This window comes from Peromyscus californicus, unplaced genomic scaffold (assembly GCF_007827085.1).
Source record: "Peromyscus californicus insignis strain IS unplaced genomic scaffold, ASM782708v3 Scaffold_6__1_contigs__length_162567912, whole genome shotgun sequence".
Classification (NCBI taxonomy): Eukaryota; Metazoa; Chordata; class Mammalia; order Rodentia; family Cricetidae; genus Peromyscus; species Peromyscus californicus.
In genome coordinates this window covers 7,832,617-7,850,373 of record NW_026294584.1, presented here as the reverse complement: position 1 = coordinate 7,850,373, position 17,757 = coordinate 7,832,617, and the positions used below count along the sequence as shown (strand labels likewise).

Genomic DNA, 17,757 nt, shown 5'->3' with positions numbered 1-17,757 from the left:
TATTTACTTTTGATTGTACATATGCACTGTGACGAGAGGACATGTGAGTCACAGCATGTAGCATGTGTGTGGAGGGTGGGATAAGTCTGTGCAGTCAGTTCTGTTCTCCACCTTTCCATGAGTTCAGGGTCCATTCCTCAGGGTGGTGGCTGCAGAATGCAAACACCTTCACCTGCTAAACCATCCTACCTGCCAAAGAAATAGATCTATAGGCAACTGAAGGTAAAATACAGAAATTTACAAATAATAAGGCCCAGTTTGAGTTTGTTTAATTTTATTAAATCTGTTCCTCACATTGATACTACTTTGCTTATCACCTATGTCAGAGTCAAGAATGGTACAAATAAGTATTCTTATGTTTGCTTGGCGTTTTTATTAAACTAGAAAGACTATGTCTGTACAGTGAAAAATAAAAAAGATATAAATTTGCCATGATTAAAACAGCCCAAATTGCAAAGTACACACTGCATACCAATGTCCTTTGCTCCATTCTTCCCACACTCTACTAAACTGACTTATATGAAACATGACAGCAGAGCCGGGCTTCAGGCCCTCTGGAGAGCAGAGCGCACTCACTTGACCCCTCATTCTTTCCTGATCTAACCAGTCTTCACACATACGAAAAACACTACTCTAGATGTTAAGTTGTGCAAATTTGGAACTGTTGTTTAAACTGGAGTTTATTCAATGCTATTTTCTCACATCATTTTTGGGCTCCAATTTTTGACCAATCTTTGTGAAGCCCTTTATGATTGCATATGTCTCAAATGTGGCCCGATGAGGAAGATTTTCCTAACATTGTTTGAAGAACATTTAGCTGGTTTTCTAAGCACATTTAACTTTGAAAATTTCCTCTGTGCATCTGCTAATTACATGAATTGATCATATGATTATAAATATTCTCCTGGCAGGAGTCAAAGAATTTACCCTCCATAGAAGCTGAGATGACACAATATAGACACAGTGTAACGTGATGAATCTGCCTGACTGTGCAGCTGAAGCATTTAGCTCCTCTGACTGCATCTTTAGAATTCTGAGTTGTTTCTATGTGTCTGTTTTTACATAATTTTAAGCAATATACACTAATAATAAGCAGACTATATACAGGTCTTTGTGAATGTAATTTGCCATGAAGTTTGCATTATGCATCTCTCAGGTAATCACATCATTTTTCAGAAATCACACAAGTAACACTATACTGGTTGAACAGGTTATATATAGGAACATATATATATCTATATATATATATGTATGTGTGTGTATAAATATATGGATGCAATAATAATTAATAAAAGAAGTCATGAATTTGAAGGAGAGCAGAGAGAGGTATATGGTATAGTTTGGAAAGAGGAAAAGGAGAGGAGAAATGTAATTATTATGATCTCAAACAATTGCAGAAAGCCTAAACGGGAGTAGTAGTATACTCCGAGTTTGGCTGGCTCCACATTTCGGAGGTAGTTCATAGACAGCTCCACTGGGTGGCAGCAATACAGTATTGAATGGGGAAAGTGAAGCCTGAGAGTCCAAACAGAAGCCAGTGCACAGAACTCACCATTGTTACCCTATGCATGACAATGTGTGGATCCTAACAGTCATAAAATCAGAATTCTTTATACACAATTAGGTAAAAACATATTAAAGAAAAACAAATACAGCAATGATACTTGTTTTGTACAGTATGCTATGGAAAATAGTTTTATCTTGAATATAATAACTTTTATACCCATGTTTCATTATAATGTGAAGACTATGTAAGATGCTAAGTTTTGAGTAATAAGTTTTTCTCAATTAAGTATACAATTTCAAAAATTATAAGATGACTTTTGATATACAGTTGGTAAACATATTATGTGCTGTCTCCATAAAACTAAGTACAAAAGAAGCATATTGGATATAATAGATTTTATAAATACCATGATGATAAGTCAGAATTATATATTCTCATAAATTATGCAAAGTTGAATTTGTAATTCTCAACATTTTAGGAACTACTGGGAGGAAATATTCAGGAAAAATGGTACTATCATACATGTCTGCGGCAAGGCAAAAAAAATAGTGCAGAAGCTTCACATTTATAATATGCAAATGACCCAAGCTACTAATGCAACTTAGATTTAAATCAGCAAGCACCAGGTAAAACAAAGAGTGGTGAGGCCACGAGAAGCTTAGAACGCTTAAAAATGATTAACTGTGACAGAATGTACCTCTCTCCTTCATCCTGAGCTGTGGGCACCACGTAGGCATCCGTGAAAGGCAGGTGAACTCACTCGGATCAAACAAATAAGGCACCAAGTCATTCCGCTGTTTGCTTTTTGAAGTTAAATGTTTATTTGCACTGCTTGAAAGATAGCATCAGTCAAAAGAACCCCACAGTAGGGTCTAAGTATAGTCTCCATGTTATTAGAAATATAAGTCACCCGGCCTAATTTCTTTACTTCTTTGCACTGAGCAGTATCTTATGGAAAGTATTTTACCGTAATTGTGTTGTGGGAACGGGAAGAACTAGACACAGCTGTGCTTTAATTGAATATGTGAGGCATGCCTTCTAACAGTATGAAGGACATGCCCAAGTGCAGATTCCTTCGTGCACACCAGCTAAACTGCATTATTACTCAGGGTGGTCAACCTTACAAAAATATTTCTGTTAGGATTAACTCAACTCTGTGGGTAGTAACATTTTGAAATATAAGGATAGCTTCCAAATGACCCAATTGAAAATACGAAGAAAATTAAGCACTGTTTTTTTTTCTGGGTTTGTTGTTGTTGTTGTATTTGTTTGTTTGTTTGTTTGTTTTTGTGAAGGGAGTGAGATCAGGCAAGAGGGAGAGGGCCTAAGCCTTTTCTGGGGCTGATTGTTATCTTTTTAGTTTGCACATACCTAGAATTCAGATGTGAGCCAGGTATCAATGTAGAGGACTTGAAATTGGAGGCAGGACCAAGGCACATAGGAGACCAGACTGGGTTACATAGCATGATCCTGTCTCCAAATGAACACGGCAAACAGATGTGTCCACCAAAAGACCTCATTCATTCCTAGCTGTGGCAAACCTGGATGTGCCTGGGAGGCGGAAATGAAAGGAGTCCTCAGGGGCTTGGTGGACAGCCAGTCCAGCCAAACAGTGAGCCTCAGGGTCAGGGAGAGACCTCCATTCCCCAAACTAAGGTGGAAACCTGAAGAAGACACTTGGTGCCAACCTCTGGCCTCCACAAGTGTGCACACAGTGCATGGTACAGCCTGCCCCCAGGCACTCACAGTGGCCACTCCATATGAAGTACTGAAAAACAAACAAACATACAAAAAATCATAGCAGCTTAAATATCTACCCTGGTCAGCCACCTTTCCCAGTAAGTCCATGATACTAGAGCACAACCCTAAGTATTACCACAATTTGAAATGGACTCGCCTCCAGTCACCGCAGGTGTAACGAGCTCTTAGATTCTTTTGCATTGCCAATTACCTTTGTGATAGAGAGATGTCTTTGCTGTGATTGGATAGCTAGGTGAGATGTTTAATCAGGCGGGAAGGGGGAGTTGAGTTGCTCCTGCAGGAGGCACTTTCTACAAAGGAGACCACAGTCAGTGTCCTGGTACCGAGCTTGGAGACTTGATGCAGGACACCATGGTGCTGATTCCTCTGTGGCAGCTGGAAACTCTGGTTTCCATTTTGTGCCTCCTCAAATCCTTTACAGGCCTCGAGGTTTGTCTTGCTTTTTTCATTTCACTGCCTGAATGTGATTTTATTTGTTTCTGCTTCAGCAATTTTGCTTTGCTGTTTAGTTGAATTTGACACAACCAATTTTTCAATTTATTAGGTCCGTGTGTTTACGTTTTCTGTTGGTCAACATAATTATGACAGAGGACCTATTCAGTGGATGGCTTGTGAGAATAAAGGTAATATATATGTTTCACTTGAGCATGTTTTATTAGAAGATAAAATACTTTGATAATTATTGTTAGGTCTTTACTCACACTTAAAATAATGTGAAGTAGTAACTTTAAAAGGTAGGGAATACAGATTAGATTCTGAACTTGCTTTCTAGGAAAGAAAAAGCACAACAAGCTGAGATTGGCAGTGCATTAGAATGTACTCAAATATCTGAACCTGAACCTGTGAACTGATGAAAGGCTGCATGAGACCTAATGATGTAGAGCAGATTTGTGCATATTTTTCTCTAAATGACTGAATTACTGTTTTTGAAAACAATCTCATACTTTTCCTCAATATTCAAATTTCATGCAGTGAACTATTTCCTTTGTACTCAGAAAAAAAGAAAGTCTTTTGAAGAATAAATGTTACATTATAGCAGAAAAGAGAACCTGCATGCATTCCAAAACCTACGTTTAGGAAAACATATGCATATGAGAATTATGTTTGTATCTGTACCTTTAATAGTTGATCTAGTGAAAAAGAGTTTAATAGCTCTAGTTTCCTTACGGCTTTGTAGAGGACAACAGTTATTTTATACTACCTAAGACACTCAGTAAAATTTATCATAAATTCTCAAAAGTTGTTGACAATATTCACTAATCAATATTTTTCTCAATTTAACATTTGTATTTATAGTTTAATACAAATCTTTATATTATTTATTTACTTACTCAAGTTAGAAGGAAAATTACATTTTCCTCCTATTAAAAAACATAAGGCAATTTTTGTTGATTTATAAGTGTAATATTTATAATTTATAATATGTATATACATTTTAGGTTATTATTATGAAATTCCCTCCATTGGAGCAATAAGAATCAACACTCAGGTATGGTTGTCTAAAAATACTTAAATTTTTTTTCAAAGTTTAAGATTACTTTCCTGGAAATAAAAATATATTTTCCTAGCTTAACTAGTTCAATCTAAAGAAAATAATTAAATGTAGAAAAAAAGATATATATAACTTTTTTTGTATACAATGCTGGCTAATGTGGTATTTATTGGTTTTATAATCTTAAACATCTAAAACTTAGGTAAACATATATCTATAATTATGAGCTTGTTATTCTTGGAAATTAAAAAGGTCATAGAAAATGAGTAATATAAAATTTATTAATAATCTCATGAAATTTTTCTCAACTTTAAGTCACATGACTTTCTCAGCCATATAAAACACTAAACAGTAATTATTATGGGCGAGTGATGTAAGCCCTACATAGGACTTGAGTTTTCCCACAGATTCCTACAGGTCTATTTACATATTTATTTAATTAAAGCTACAATAAGATGACTTTTTAACACCATTCCTTTGAGGGGGGAGCATACTCTTTGCATAACATTTTGTAGAATTCAGCTATTTTAATTTAAATATTTTTCGTTTTGAAATGTTCATGAATTACGATTTAAAGATCTTTGCTCAATTTGAACCACTAGCAATAATGTACAAAATAGCTGTGAAAATTGACCGTGAATAGCAGGGCTTCCGTGGAAGTGCACGCTGACCACGCTGCATGTTGAGATGAAACAGCACTGAATGTAAGGCTCATGTCTGCATTTGGCACAGAGTTCAGTTACTTTTTGATATGTTTAAATGCAATTTTGAATTTCATCCAAACAATCTGTTATGTGAAAGCAAGTATGTGGCTGCTTTATCATTTCAAATTTATGCAATTTCACACATAAATCATGGAGCCTTAAATAGTTTAGATCAACATGAAGCAATTCATAATGAACATATTTCACTTATCACTGGCTGTACTTTAAGGAACAATGTTCTGATTAGTACTACAAAAAAAGCTGGAGAAGATAAATTCTATAAATAGGTGTTATTGATCCAATGTATATGAACATACCATTTAAGAAATAAGATCAAAATTATGGAATTCCCCAAGTAGGACATACATGCATACTCTTAATAATTTGGTTCCATGTTCATTTTCAGTCTTTAACTTTTCCGTTTGAAGGTTATTTTTAAACATAGTATCTCTGGTTTCTTGTTCTTTTTGTCAATGTTTTACCACCTTTCTGTTGTATACATAGGAATATCTAGACGTTCTGGGAAGACCCATGGTTTTAGCAGGAGACAAAGCAAAGCAAGTCCAGTGGACAAACGTGTATTTGGATGCGCTGGTAAGAGTTTGCCTTCTCAGCCCGAAGCTGTCCTAGCAGGAACGCCGAGCTGACCTTTCTTCTCCCAGCGACCTTTCCCTTCTACTCTTCTCTGAATCCTTTCCAAAATTCATTCCTTTGCAAATTTCTCAGCTAGGTCTTGGAAAGTGTTTAGAAAATCCTAGATTTGCATTAGTGTAAAGTCGTACATGTAAAGGTATAGGCTATTCTTGATCCACCCAAAAAGAACAGTTTTCTAACTTAGAATGTAGAGTATATGGGAATTTCAGTAACTTTTTTGATATTTTAATAAAAGGAAATAATGCTGAATGTCATGTGAGTAGTAACCAAGTACTCCATATTTTGAACAGATATTTTGAAACACATATTTTTAAATTTTTAAACATCCGTCGGTTGTTAACTGTATGTACAACACATTCCACCATTGCAACCAGACTTCTGCAAACTCAAAAGTTTGTGCATTCACTTAGAGCTATCAAACTCTGACACCATGTTTAAATCAGCATGGGCATAATCACCTTCATATAGACTCTCGGCTTTAAGTTCCGACTTAGACATTCTTATGGAAGCATTACATCCAGGTGACCAAATCTGCTGTGAGGAAATACAGGTATAGCAGGTTCTCTATAGTGCCACTGGCACCTTACCACAAGCACCCATCATGTGTTAAGCAGTAATTTCCAACTGCTTTTTCCTTCATATTTGGATATGTATGAAGACATTTTTGTCAAGCACAGAGTGGTGAAGAGCTTCCACTGGCGTATAACAGATAGTACCCTAGACTGGTGTTAAACATCCCAAATACATCAACTGGCCCCGTTTACCACAAAGCACAAAATTATCTGGCCCAACTTGTCAATATGGGAAAAGCTGAGAAATCCTGTTTTAATTTATTTTTACTTTATGATACAGTTATTAAAACTTAATAATACCTAAGATTGTTTCATATTCCAAATCTGAATGTAAGGACTTTTAGGTCATTTACCAAAGATTTACCGTCTCCTGGAGAGTCTAAACGCAAAGCTAAGAATAAACGCTGATGCAGTAATGAATGCCCTTTGTCCTACTCGGAGCCCAGTGAAATGCCTTTTGCTGCTTCTCTGAGTGCAATGATGAACCGAAGAGCAAAATACAACCCGTTAGGATGACTTATCACTTGGTACTTACAAAATAAACACATACAGGAAGTTAGAGGAAAAGTAGGGACTATTAACAGCAGTCTCGCATGCTAAGAGCGATAAAGGGAAGTTTGCTTACCTCAAGCCCCAGAAAATGACTGTGAGTGTTCCCTCTTGACGTTACTTATTTACTTAAGGTCACATGGTCATCTTTAGCCATGACCAAGATGTTTCAGTTGTTCAAATCCATCACAGGATTGCACATGATAGGAGTCAATAGTTAGGCCCTGCTGAATTTCCTATGACCAGAAGTTCATTAACCAGAGTGTCTGCATTGCTGGCAAGGTTCTCACTGATAACACAAATAACACTGGGAGGAAATGCTGATTGTAAATGTTCTACTTTACAAGCTGAAACAAGATGTTAAAAAAAAAAAACTTTCTACGTAAGTTAGATGGTCAGAGGACACAGAGAGCATTCTTTTTACTGATTTGAAAATAAATGACCCATCACTTAGAACCACTGCATGCATGGGGTTCAGAATGCACGTCAGTCAAATCAGCAGTTTATTAGGAAGGGAACATACAGTATTTCAAGAACAAATTTGATAACTACTGTGACATGAAGAATTTGAAGAGCTTTGGCACTTTAAAAGAAAGAGGTTATATAATTGCAGCAGGGAGCAGTTAAAAAATGGAGACATTTTAGCTGAGTGTAAGAACAAGCCATGTTTCTACAATTCATGGGAAGGGTGAACCACATAAAGCCATACATTAGCAAATTTAGGGGCACTGGGTTCACTGAAGAAATAATACAAACACCGGCTCACCTTTAGAGAGTCTGGGTAGAGGAAAGAAACAGGACTAGTGCGATGTCATAGAGAGACTGTTTCCTTTGGAAGATGAAGCAAGGCTCTTTATAGATAAAGGCAGACAGGAAGAGTTGCTATGTTTAAGATAAGTACCACCCTGAAAGACACAGGGATCGCCCAATGACAGAGAAATGGAATGAGATCTACATGAACAGCCTGGACATGAGTGGGGGTAATGAAAGGCGAGGGTCGAGGGAAAGAGAGCTTGGGGGAGCGGGAGATCCCAGCTGGATCAACAACAGAGAGGGAGAACAAGGAATAGGAGACCATGGTAAATGAAGACCACATGAGAACAGGAAGAAGCAAAGTGCTAGAGAGGCCCACAGAAATCCACAAAGATACCCACACAACAGACTGCCGGCAATGGTCGAGAGACAGCCAGAACTGACCTACTCTGGTGATGGGATGGCCAAACACCCTAATTGTTGTGCTAGAAACCTCATCCAACTACTGAGGGATCTGGATGCAGAGATCCATGACTAGGCCCTGGGTGGAGCTCTGGGAGTCCAATCAACGAGAATGAGGAGGGTTTATATGAGCGAGAATTGTTGAGACCAAGGTTGGATAAAGCACAGGGACAAATAGCCAAATGAATGGAAACACATGAACTATGAACCAATGGCTGAGGGGTCCACACTGGATCAGGCCCTCCGAATGGGTGAGACAGTTGATTGGCTTGATCTGTTTGGGAGGCATCCAGGCAGTGGGACCAGATCTTGTGCTCATTGCATGAGTCGGCTGTTTGAAACCTGGGGCCTATGCAGGATTGTTTGGCTTGGCCTGGGAGGAGGGTACTAGACCTACCTGGACTGAGTCTACCAGGTTGACCTCAGTCTGTGGGGAAGGCTTTGCCCTGGAGGAGATGGGAATGGGGGGGTGGGGGCGTTGGGGGGAAGGTGAGGGGGACGGGAGGGGGGGAGAACAAGGGAATCCGTGACTGATATGTAGAACTGAATTGTATTGCAAAATAAATTAAAATAAATTTAAAAAAAAAAAAAAAAAAAAAAAAAAGAAAAAAAAAAAAAAAGATAAGTACCACAGTCCAGGAGGCGAGACCCTTATGTTTTCATTCTAGTCTGTGGAAAGCGTGCACAGTGCCTGGAACAAAGAATATCCTTGGAGTCTAGTTTAAGATAGCCTTCATTTGGAGGCTACAAAAACAAAATCTAAACATCACAGTACTCACCTAGACTATTCTACAAAGGCACCATCAATAGCATGTTTCTTCTATGTACCGCAACATTCAGCTAGACATTTGTGATATGGCATGACACTTTTGATTTAGGGCTTAAAATTGTGAATGAAGCTACAGAAAATAGCTTTCAGCAAATCTAAAGTACTATTTAAATGACAGTCCTCTTGTGGAGGCACCTGGTATTAAATAAATTATCACTGTGGAAGAAATGTAAATATGAGCAGAGTTACTGGAATGTTACAGTTACATTTATGTACGTTGGCCTTATTTTATTCACAATTCTTATTCAATGTTGCAAAACTGCTTAATAAGTATTATTTCTAAGAAATTTTCATTGATTTTTTTTTAAAATTCCCTTTATAGAGAATCTAAATTAGTTGTTAAGGTTTGTGACTCTTTACAAGATAAGTACAAAGTGAAGTTTCCAGTTTCAAAGGCTGATTCAGTAGGACAAAGTTCAAAATGTCACTTTCATTGGCCTTTTCTCTCCGTCTATTTTTAGGAGCTGGGACTTGTCATTACTGGAACTCTGCCTGTCTTCAATGTCACTGGCCAATCTGAAAATAAGACAAACTTGAAGGTTAAAAGTTAATTGATAAAATTAATAACAATACATGATAAACTATGACGTTGAAACTCCATGTGGATAAGATATTTCTATAAGGAGATACCTAAGATGTAATTGTCCTGTGAGGCTAGGGGCCACTGGTAACAGCTGTCCACATGATAACCACCTGGGGAAAGGGAACTGAAGGTCAATCCTTGTGGCCCGAGAGTCGGAACTCGGCTTCACTTGGTCTAACTGTGACCTGATGAGAAAGTCAGGAAGTCAGACTGCAAGGAACACCATGATAAACGCACAATAGCATCACGAGGAGCCCACGTTTTAAAATGTGCTTGAGACATTCGTGTGATTCAGGGGGAAAAGAGACTAACCAAAGCCATGGTTATCTTTGAATCAGGTGCAGAAATATATGTTTATTGAATCCTTGCTTTCAAATTCCCAAGTAATAGCTTTTTTATAATAACCTATGGATCTAATCAGTATCTTGCTCTATTTTTTACAATACAATGAAAAATTAGTTTCATTAAAATATTCAATTTTTATAGTTTTGGTAATATCAATACAAGAAGCTATCTACTTGAAAGTTGTAACTGATTGTTAAAGGCAATTCATATATATATTATGTTTATTATTTATTAAATACTTTTGACTTGAAAATAGAATTGCATAGTTAAGAATGAATGTAAGACTATAGAAATTATTTTTAATACTAAAGGCTTATAATGCAGGTGCTATTGGTGGATTAAAAGAATATTAACTTCTGGTTTGTAATTCAGTGAGGTTTGTTGCACTTGAGTACTGTTGTTTAAGTTTTACAAATTTCAGTGAAGTGCCTCATCTTAGCAAGGGAGTTCTACAAAGCCCTGGGTCTCACTTTTAAGGGCCATTGACAAATTAAATACTTGTGAGGTCTAAATATTGAAGTTCAAAGCAGTGTAATCCTCTATGTCTTTCCTTCTCATGTTTTAAAATTCTTAGTATGGCCTATCCATCAGATTGTTTTTCATTTACTGGTTTTATTCAGTCTAGGATTGGTTCATAGCAACAGACCATAGTTATTGACCCAACTATTTTCTTTAATAAAATTTTCATACCTTTTATGATTTAGGTTTAGTCATTAATATTTCATCTAAGTTAAGTAATTGGGATGATAAAGTTGTGGAAAACAGTGAAAGCTAAGAGTCCTTGTAAATTGACACCAATAGAACCCCCGTGTGTGTGTGTGTGTGTGTGTGTGTGTGTGTGTGTGTGTGTGTGTGTGTGTGTTCTGTGTTTGCACTAATGTGGAACTCATTCATTACCATAATAAAAGGGTACATTTTGTAGAAACAGTTTCTGGTAGAAAATGCACTAACTTTGCCATCCTCTTTTAGAACCAGTTGATTCTCGGTGTGATGGGCGTGGATGTGTCTCTGGACGATATTAAGAGATTGACACCACGCTTCACAGTAAGATGCCGTCTATCCTTTGACTACACTTCCTCTTTCCAAACTATGGACCAGTACAGTTCGTCCATAAAGCTCTTGAGCATGAGATACATGGGGTTAATCGAGCAAAAGAGGTTAAGGTTAAAAAGCTTTTTTAAAATATGAAGACACTAGGTTTGTTCCTTCTGTGCTCCAAGACTTGTACCGAGTAACTGTTAAAATGTTTAACGTGGGTTCTGGTTGTGCCTGAGGAATCTCTAAGCTGGTTTCTCCTTTCCAGCTGTGCCCCAATGGCTACTATTTTGCCATCGATCCCAATGGTTACGTCTTATTGCATCCAAATCTTCAGCCAAAGGTATGTATATAATTTGTTTATCATTACTAGTGTCTGGTATAATTACTGACTAACAATAATGGGATTGTAGCTTGGAAATCTCTTTGTAACATTACAGATAAAAGAACAGTGCCCTGTGCCTCCCTTAAGAGAGGGCAAGGCCACTGATGACAACCTATGAAAATCTGAAAGCGTTCTTCATTTTCTCTTACCAAGTTATCTTAACTACTATTCTTCTCTCAGACAGCCATTATCACCTTTTGAATCTCGTTTTCATGCATCTCACTTGCAACTTTAAGGCTCAAAGAGGGCATTGCTCCGGAGAATATATGATAAATAGAAAGGGCCAGTGTAGTAATGGAGGTCTGGAACTGTCAATGTTAACCTAATTCTTTCATCAGCTATCCATGTATGTATTTGAAAGTAAGTTCTAGCTCCAGTGACCATTATTATTGAACAAGTTGAACTAATGACACATGCAAATGTTAGGATTTAACCAGGTCAATGTCACATGATTTCTTCCTGGCACTATAGTATTATCACAAAATATTTCAGTATAATTTTGTAATGTGTAGACAGCTCTGCAGGGATGGTCCAAAACATCAGTAAACTAGTCACAAATCTTTTGTGCATTTTTTCTCTATGGAATAGTCATTTTTTTTCAAAATATGTCGCTCCATGACCACATTTTAACAAATAATGAATTATCTATCCTGATTTTTCCTCCATAGGTTTTTATTTCTTACATTAAAAGAACCAGATTAGCTTATTAGATTTACTATTTTGATAAATTCTGATAAATGCTAAGTATATAGAAAATTGTGTGTAATTGATGTCTTAGAAATCAATATTCAAAATAAATCTGGTGCTATGGTTGAATTCTCCTTTAATTAATAGATACCACTAACTTCATTCTTTTAGATGACAAAGGGTCAAATTTCAAATGTTCATGATTTCATAATACCCTATTATGTTTATTACAGTCTATTCAGACTGCTATGGTAACTTTTTAAAAAAATGCAAAGACTGGTATGTTCCTAAACAATGAAACTTTTTGCACCTTTTTTAAGGAGGTAAGGAGTGCAGGACTAAAGCATGAGTGGATCAGTGTATGTTCCTCCTTGGCAGACAGCTTTTCCCTCTAACCGCAATGGCAGAGGGGCCAAGGGCGCAAAGGATCTCTTTGGTTTCCCTTACGGAGGTACTAACCCCATTGTAAGCTGTTGCCGCCATTGCCTAGCTACCTCTAAAAGGCCCAACCTTCATTTACGAATTTATCACCAAGGCAGGATTGCTACAGTAGGATTTCCAGGGGCCATTTCCAATTTTTTATTTTATGTATTTGTATCATGTACATTTCAACAATTTTTATTTTTTAATCTTTTTTTTTTATTGCAGCCAAGACAATTTATCCAGGACAAACTATCTCTCCCACTCTTCAATTTTTATATTCTTAAGGAAAATCCAGGACAAAAATGAACAGTTTCTTTAAAAAAAAAATGACTTTACTACCATTAATAGTTTCGGGTTTGTTGCTGTCTTGTTTTGTTTTGTTGTCATGGACTCTATGATACAAATATTTGGAGCCGTGAATACATCATTTGTTCTGTTTCTTGTCAAGGAAATGGCTGCCTAAAATTGACTGCAGGATAGAGTTCTTATAATGGTGATGTGTAGGATAATGAGCTACTCTTTCTCTGTTGCTTCAGCCTATTGGTGTAGGCATACCAACAATTAACTTAAGAAAAAGGAGACCCAACGTTCAGGTAACTGTGAATGAGGTAGACAGCCGCGCTTTCAAATTGGCTAAATCAGGTTGAGATCAAGCTTCTATTCTCAAAGCTTCTAAGAGCAAGCGCCTTTCCTGACGCCAGGCTTCCAGAGCATGAGGCAAAAATGAACTTCTCTTCTCAGTGAGCTGGGGCAAAGTGTGCTAATTATGGTAAAGAGTGTGCACTGGCTGAAAGATGGCAAAGGAAATGGATCTAATAATAATGTTAATCAGAATAATCAGAATGAAATGGCTCCTGAAGAGATTTGTTATTAAATTGGTGAAATTAATATCATATCTATATTTTCCTAACAGTTTGCTTGTGAAATTGATTTCTTAGTGCAAATAAAGTCATGATTCCTATGTTGTGATTTCCATAAATAAGAATTTTTAGCCAAATTGTTTTGTTTTGTCTTTTTAATTTCTAAAAGTGGAATTTTGGGTGCTGGAGAGACAGCAAGGTGGTTAAGAGCACTAGCTGCTCTTCTAGGTGACCGGGGTGTAAGTCCCAGGACCACATTGTGGCTCACAGCCATCAGCAATTCCAGCTCTGGTTTCTGTGGGCAATGTGCTCATATAGTCCTTAGGCACACATCACTTACAGATACATGTAGGAGGAAGGCATTCACCATAAGAGGATATTTCTAGAACTTATTCAGAGAGACCCACAATGTTAGAAAAATATTTAAAATCATTGTAGATTTCTGTGTAAGCCTATTATTTCCTTTAAAACACATGGTAGTGTTTATCTGGAGAGACAGCATGGTGTTAAGTGATCTTTAAGTACGGACAGTGGGACTGAGTTATAATCTGGTCCTGTTGTCGCCAGCACTTTCTCTTTGAGCAGTACACCGCTCTTTTCATCTGTCAAGCAGTGAGTTATACCAATTTTCATCTGTACTCCACTTGGGAAACATACGTATTGATGCTATGTTCCACCCTTGAAAATTCTCATTGTAAGCTTCCCCATCTGTCAAAAGTGTAGTGATTTGAACTAGTGAAGCTTTAGTTCTCTCACAGAGCTAGAACTCTGCTGTAATCTGAGTCTTGTGTTGCATCATCTTAAAGTCTTAGGACCATTTTTGGTCCCTGTAGAGGTTACGATGATGTATATGCCTTTCTCAACTAGGAAAATATTTTGTTTTTCTGTTTGCATGTTACTTTTGTAATACCTTAAATTATAATTTTTGTTATCAGGTGCATTTTGGTGAATTTTATTTTTACCACAATACCAAATATTGCATGTAAATATTAAGTAATTAAAAATAAGCAACCTTAATAATGATTTTCTTTTATTCTATGCAAACTCTAAATGGCAAACTAGCAGCCACATAAGACTTCTTAATTGGGGGAAATGTTTTTGAAATCTGAGGCATTATATTAATACTTACTCACAATTGTTACAAATTTAAATTTTGTTAACATCACATACTGCCCTTAATAACTATGCTAGCTGAAATTCATGCTGATGAGATATTCTAGATACTTAATTTTTCTTTGTGTGGGATTTCAGAGACCATGAGACTAAATAGATTTCTTCAGCCCAGGTTGCTGTTTTCTTGTTAGAAGACTTTTTTTTTTCAATTTTCTAGTTCTTATAAAAGCGAAGGATCTTTCTAAAACAATGTTTTGCTCGGTTGCCATTTATAAATACAAGTGATGCATTGACAATTTCTTTTATGATTTCATTTTCTTCTCTGTCTTTATATGTTGGATTGGGACATGATCTGCATATTGCCAATTCCTCCTGATAATGGCTCCCCCCTGCATGCTGTTTGGGGCTGGTCATGCTATGCATTATCCATTGCATGTAAGAGACATATTCCTACTTCTGATTTCATTTTACCATTTGATTGTCTTGAGTTTGTTTTGCATTGGTTTCCATCTTAATTTGAATGTTTATACAGTAGTGTTTGTAGAACATTTGTTGTGTCTTTTTGTTAGGAAAGTTGCAAGTTTCGTGGAGTAAAGAAAATTCTCAATATTGACTTTTATTTCCATGTTGCATCTACATTTCAAAGAAATGTTTGCTCCCAGAACAAAAGCTGTTCAAACAATAGTGTATTGTGTTGAAAAACCCAATACTTTCTTTCAGTAGTATAGAAACTCTGATTATACAGAGTTCTAAAGAAATGAATATTTTCTCAATTATAAAAGGCAAGGTTGGGTACTGGGTCTCAGGGGTAGAGTGCTTGCTGAGCCAACATGAGGTCCTGGACTCAGTCCTCTGCTTCCTTACCCCTACAAAAGATGCAGGGAGAGTATTTTACAAATTGCCATTTGAAGAGTTCTTATTCATCAAACATCATGAAGAGCTGAAATTCTGATTTTTAAAAATATGAATATTCCCTGAAATGAGGAATTTTTCATGATTATAAAATAAATATATTCCGTGTGTCGTATATCGTGTCATTCTTCATCTAAACAAGGTACACTAATTGGACAGATTCTTGTCTGCTTCTAGTGTGGGAGGAGGCATATCCCTTTAGCATGGTGTTTGAAACAGTGGCAAGCTCTTGGTAAAATCCCTGTGACACTTGCAAGTAACCAAACATAGGCTGCATTGATTACTAGTATCTAATTTTGGCCAGATTTGAATGATACTTTTTAACAAATTTTTTAATTTCTGTCTTCTGAAGTTTTTAATCATTTTGAAATCTTTTAAGTAGAATCTTTTATTCTACTAAGTGTTAGAACTCTAATATGACATGCTAGATGATGTAGCAAGAATTATAAGGAAACAGGTATTTGTCTATCCACTTGTCTATGGCCTCATTTAATGTTTGAGAAATTAGAATCACACCAAATGAGGTGAATTTAGCAGGCTAATAGCAGCCACTGAGATGTAAATAAATACTGTTGTGTTCCACAGTGGGCTCCCTTACACACCACTAGAACAGGCAGTGGATGTTAGCATGGGAAAGAGTGTTTAGGAACTCACGGGTTCTGTTCCCAGCCCCTTGCTGCCTTCAGTTGATAACTGATGACAATTGTCTGTTGCACTTAAAACTCAATGCCTAGCTCTGAGAGAGGGTAAGTAACTTATAGAATCCATTCATACTGAATGCTCTTCAAGCTATTCTGTGCACAGCGATGCCTTCTAATGTCGTATGTCCTTAATTATTGTCTTCTGTGTAGAACCCCAAATCTCAGGAGCCAGTCACACTGGATTTCCTCGATGCAGAGTTAGAGAATGACATTAAAGTGGAGGTGAGTGAGAGTGTGTGTAGTGGGACGAAGCTGTGCAGACACATGGCCTGAGCCTGTGTTCCCCATCCCACAAACCATTTTTGAGCAATGGTTTATGTCTGGCTGTCTCCAACCCACACTGGTGTGTTCTTTCTCATTAAAGTTCCTGGGCTGTCTTCTTCCAGTAACTCATCCTGGTAAAGAATGGATATTTCAGGTTAAGTGTGGCCTTACATGTTTTCCGTTGCCTTGCTCACTCCAAAGGGAGAGTGATTTTAAATGTGCAGAAATTACAATAATTTTAATAGAATTTGTAGAGACAGACGTGCTATGCAGTTGAAAGAGAAGTTGGAAGGATTCCAGCCACCCATCTACATGAAGAACATGTGAGGAGAGCAGCTGCCATGTTTGTCTGAGGATACTTAACATGTTTCTGTTTTACTTCAGTGACAAAGTCACATGCCACTTCTTCTGCCGGGGTGGTTCATAATAGTAACGATAGTTATTTAATTGAAAAAATAGAAATGATTAAGTTGATCATTACTCTCGAGTGTGGCATAGTGAGAGCTGGAACATGTTAGGTGATTTCTTTAAACCTTTTGTTATCTTAACGGTAGAGTGATGATGAGATTGAGGTCTGGTTTCAGTCCCACTGAGTCACCGTTTAGTCTCTCAAAGCCTGCTTCCCCTCAGTGTATTGACTGAGTGACATGGTATATGAAGAAGGGCTAAGAAAAAGATCTCGTACATAGTAAAGTTGGGTTATTTTTTAACGCTTCTTACTTTTTGACTTCAAACTGAACATACTTGAAGTAAGTTCGATTCCTCCTGTAGTTTGCAGATTTCTTTGTCTGGTCTCACCGATTTGTCCACTCACTGATAGTTATTAAAGCCCAAATGTAACATGCTGGAAATATATAAAGTGAAAATCAAGTAGAAAGAAATTCTGAGAGTTTCCAGTAGACTGGAGCATTTGTCCTATAAGTTTGGCCTGGCTCTACTTTTGAGGAGTTAGGAAGTTGTTAGGAAGAGGGCTGCACTAGGAAAAGTGAAATCCTAATAGGTCCTTATGATTCCCGATCTATTCTTATGCCATTCTTCAGAACTGCTGCATAGGACAATTCAAAGTAAATTATAAGGGGCAAGCCAGATGTGGGGCTTTGTAATCCCAGTACTCTGGAGACAGGGGCCTAAGAACCCTGCAAGTTTGACTTCAGTCTAGTCTATGA

General features: G+C 37.1%; 1 protein-coding gene across 1 annotated transcript in view; it reads left to right on the top strand.

Moving 5' to 3' along the window:
• The window catches only part of Cacna2d1 (calcium voltage-gated channel auxiliary subunit alpha2delta 1), a 433,805-nt gene that overhangs the window by 364,806 nt on the left and 51,242 nt on the right, over positions 1–17,757 (top strand). Inside the window, exons 13-19 of the mRNA XM_052721408.1 lie at positions 3,813–3,891; positions 4,708–4,757; positions 5,969–6,058; positions 9,745–9,822; positions 11,181–11,255; positions 11,515–11,589; positions 16,478–16,549. Of these exons, the coding sequence (XP_052577368.1) occupies positions 3,813–3,891; positions 4,708–4,757; positions 5,969–6,058; positions 9,745–9,822; positions 11,181–11,255; positions 11,515–11,589; positions 16,478–16,549 (519 nt within the window). The remainder of the gene's footprint in view (positions 1–3,812; positions 3,892–4,707; positions 4,758–5,968; positions 6,059–9,744; positions 9,823–11,180; positions 11,256–11,514; positions 11,590–16,477; positions 16,550–17,757) is intronic.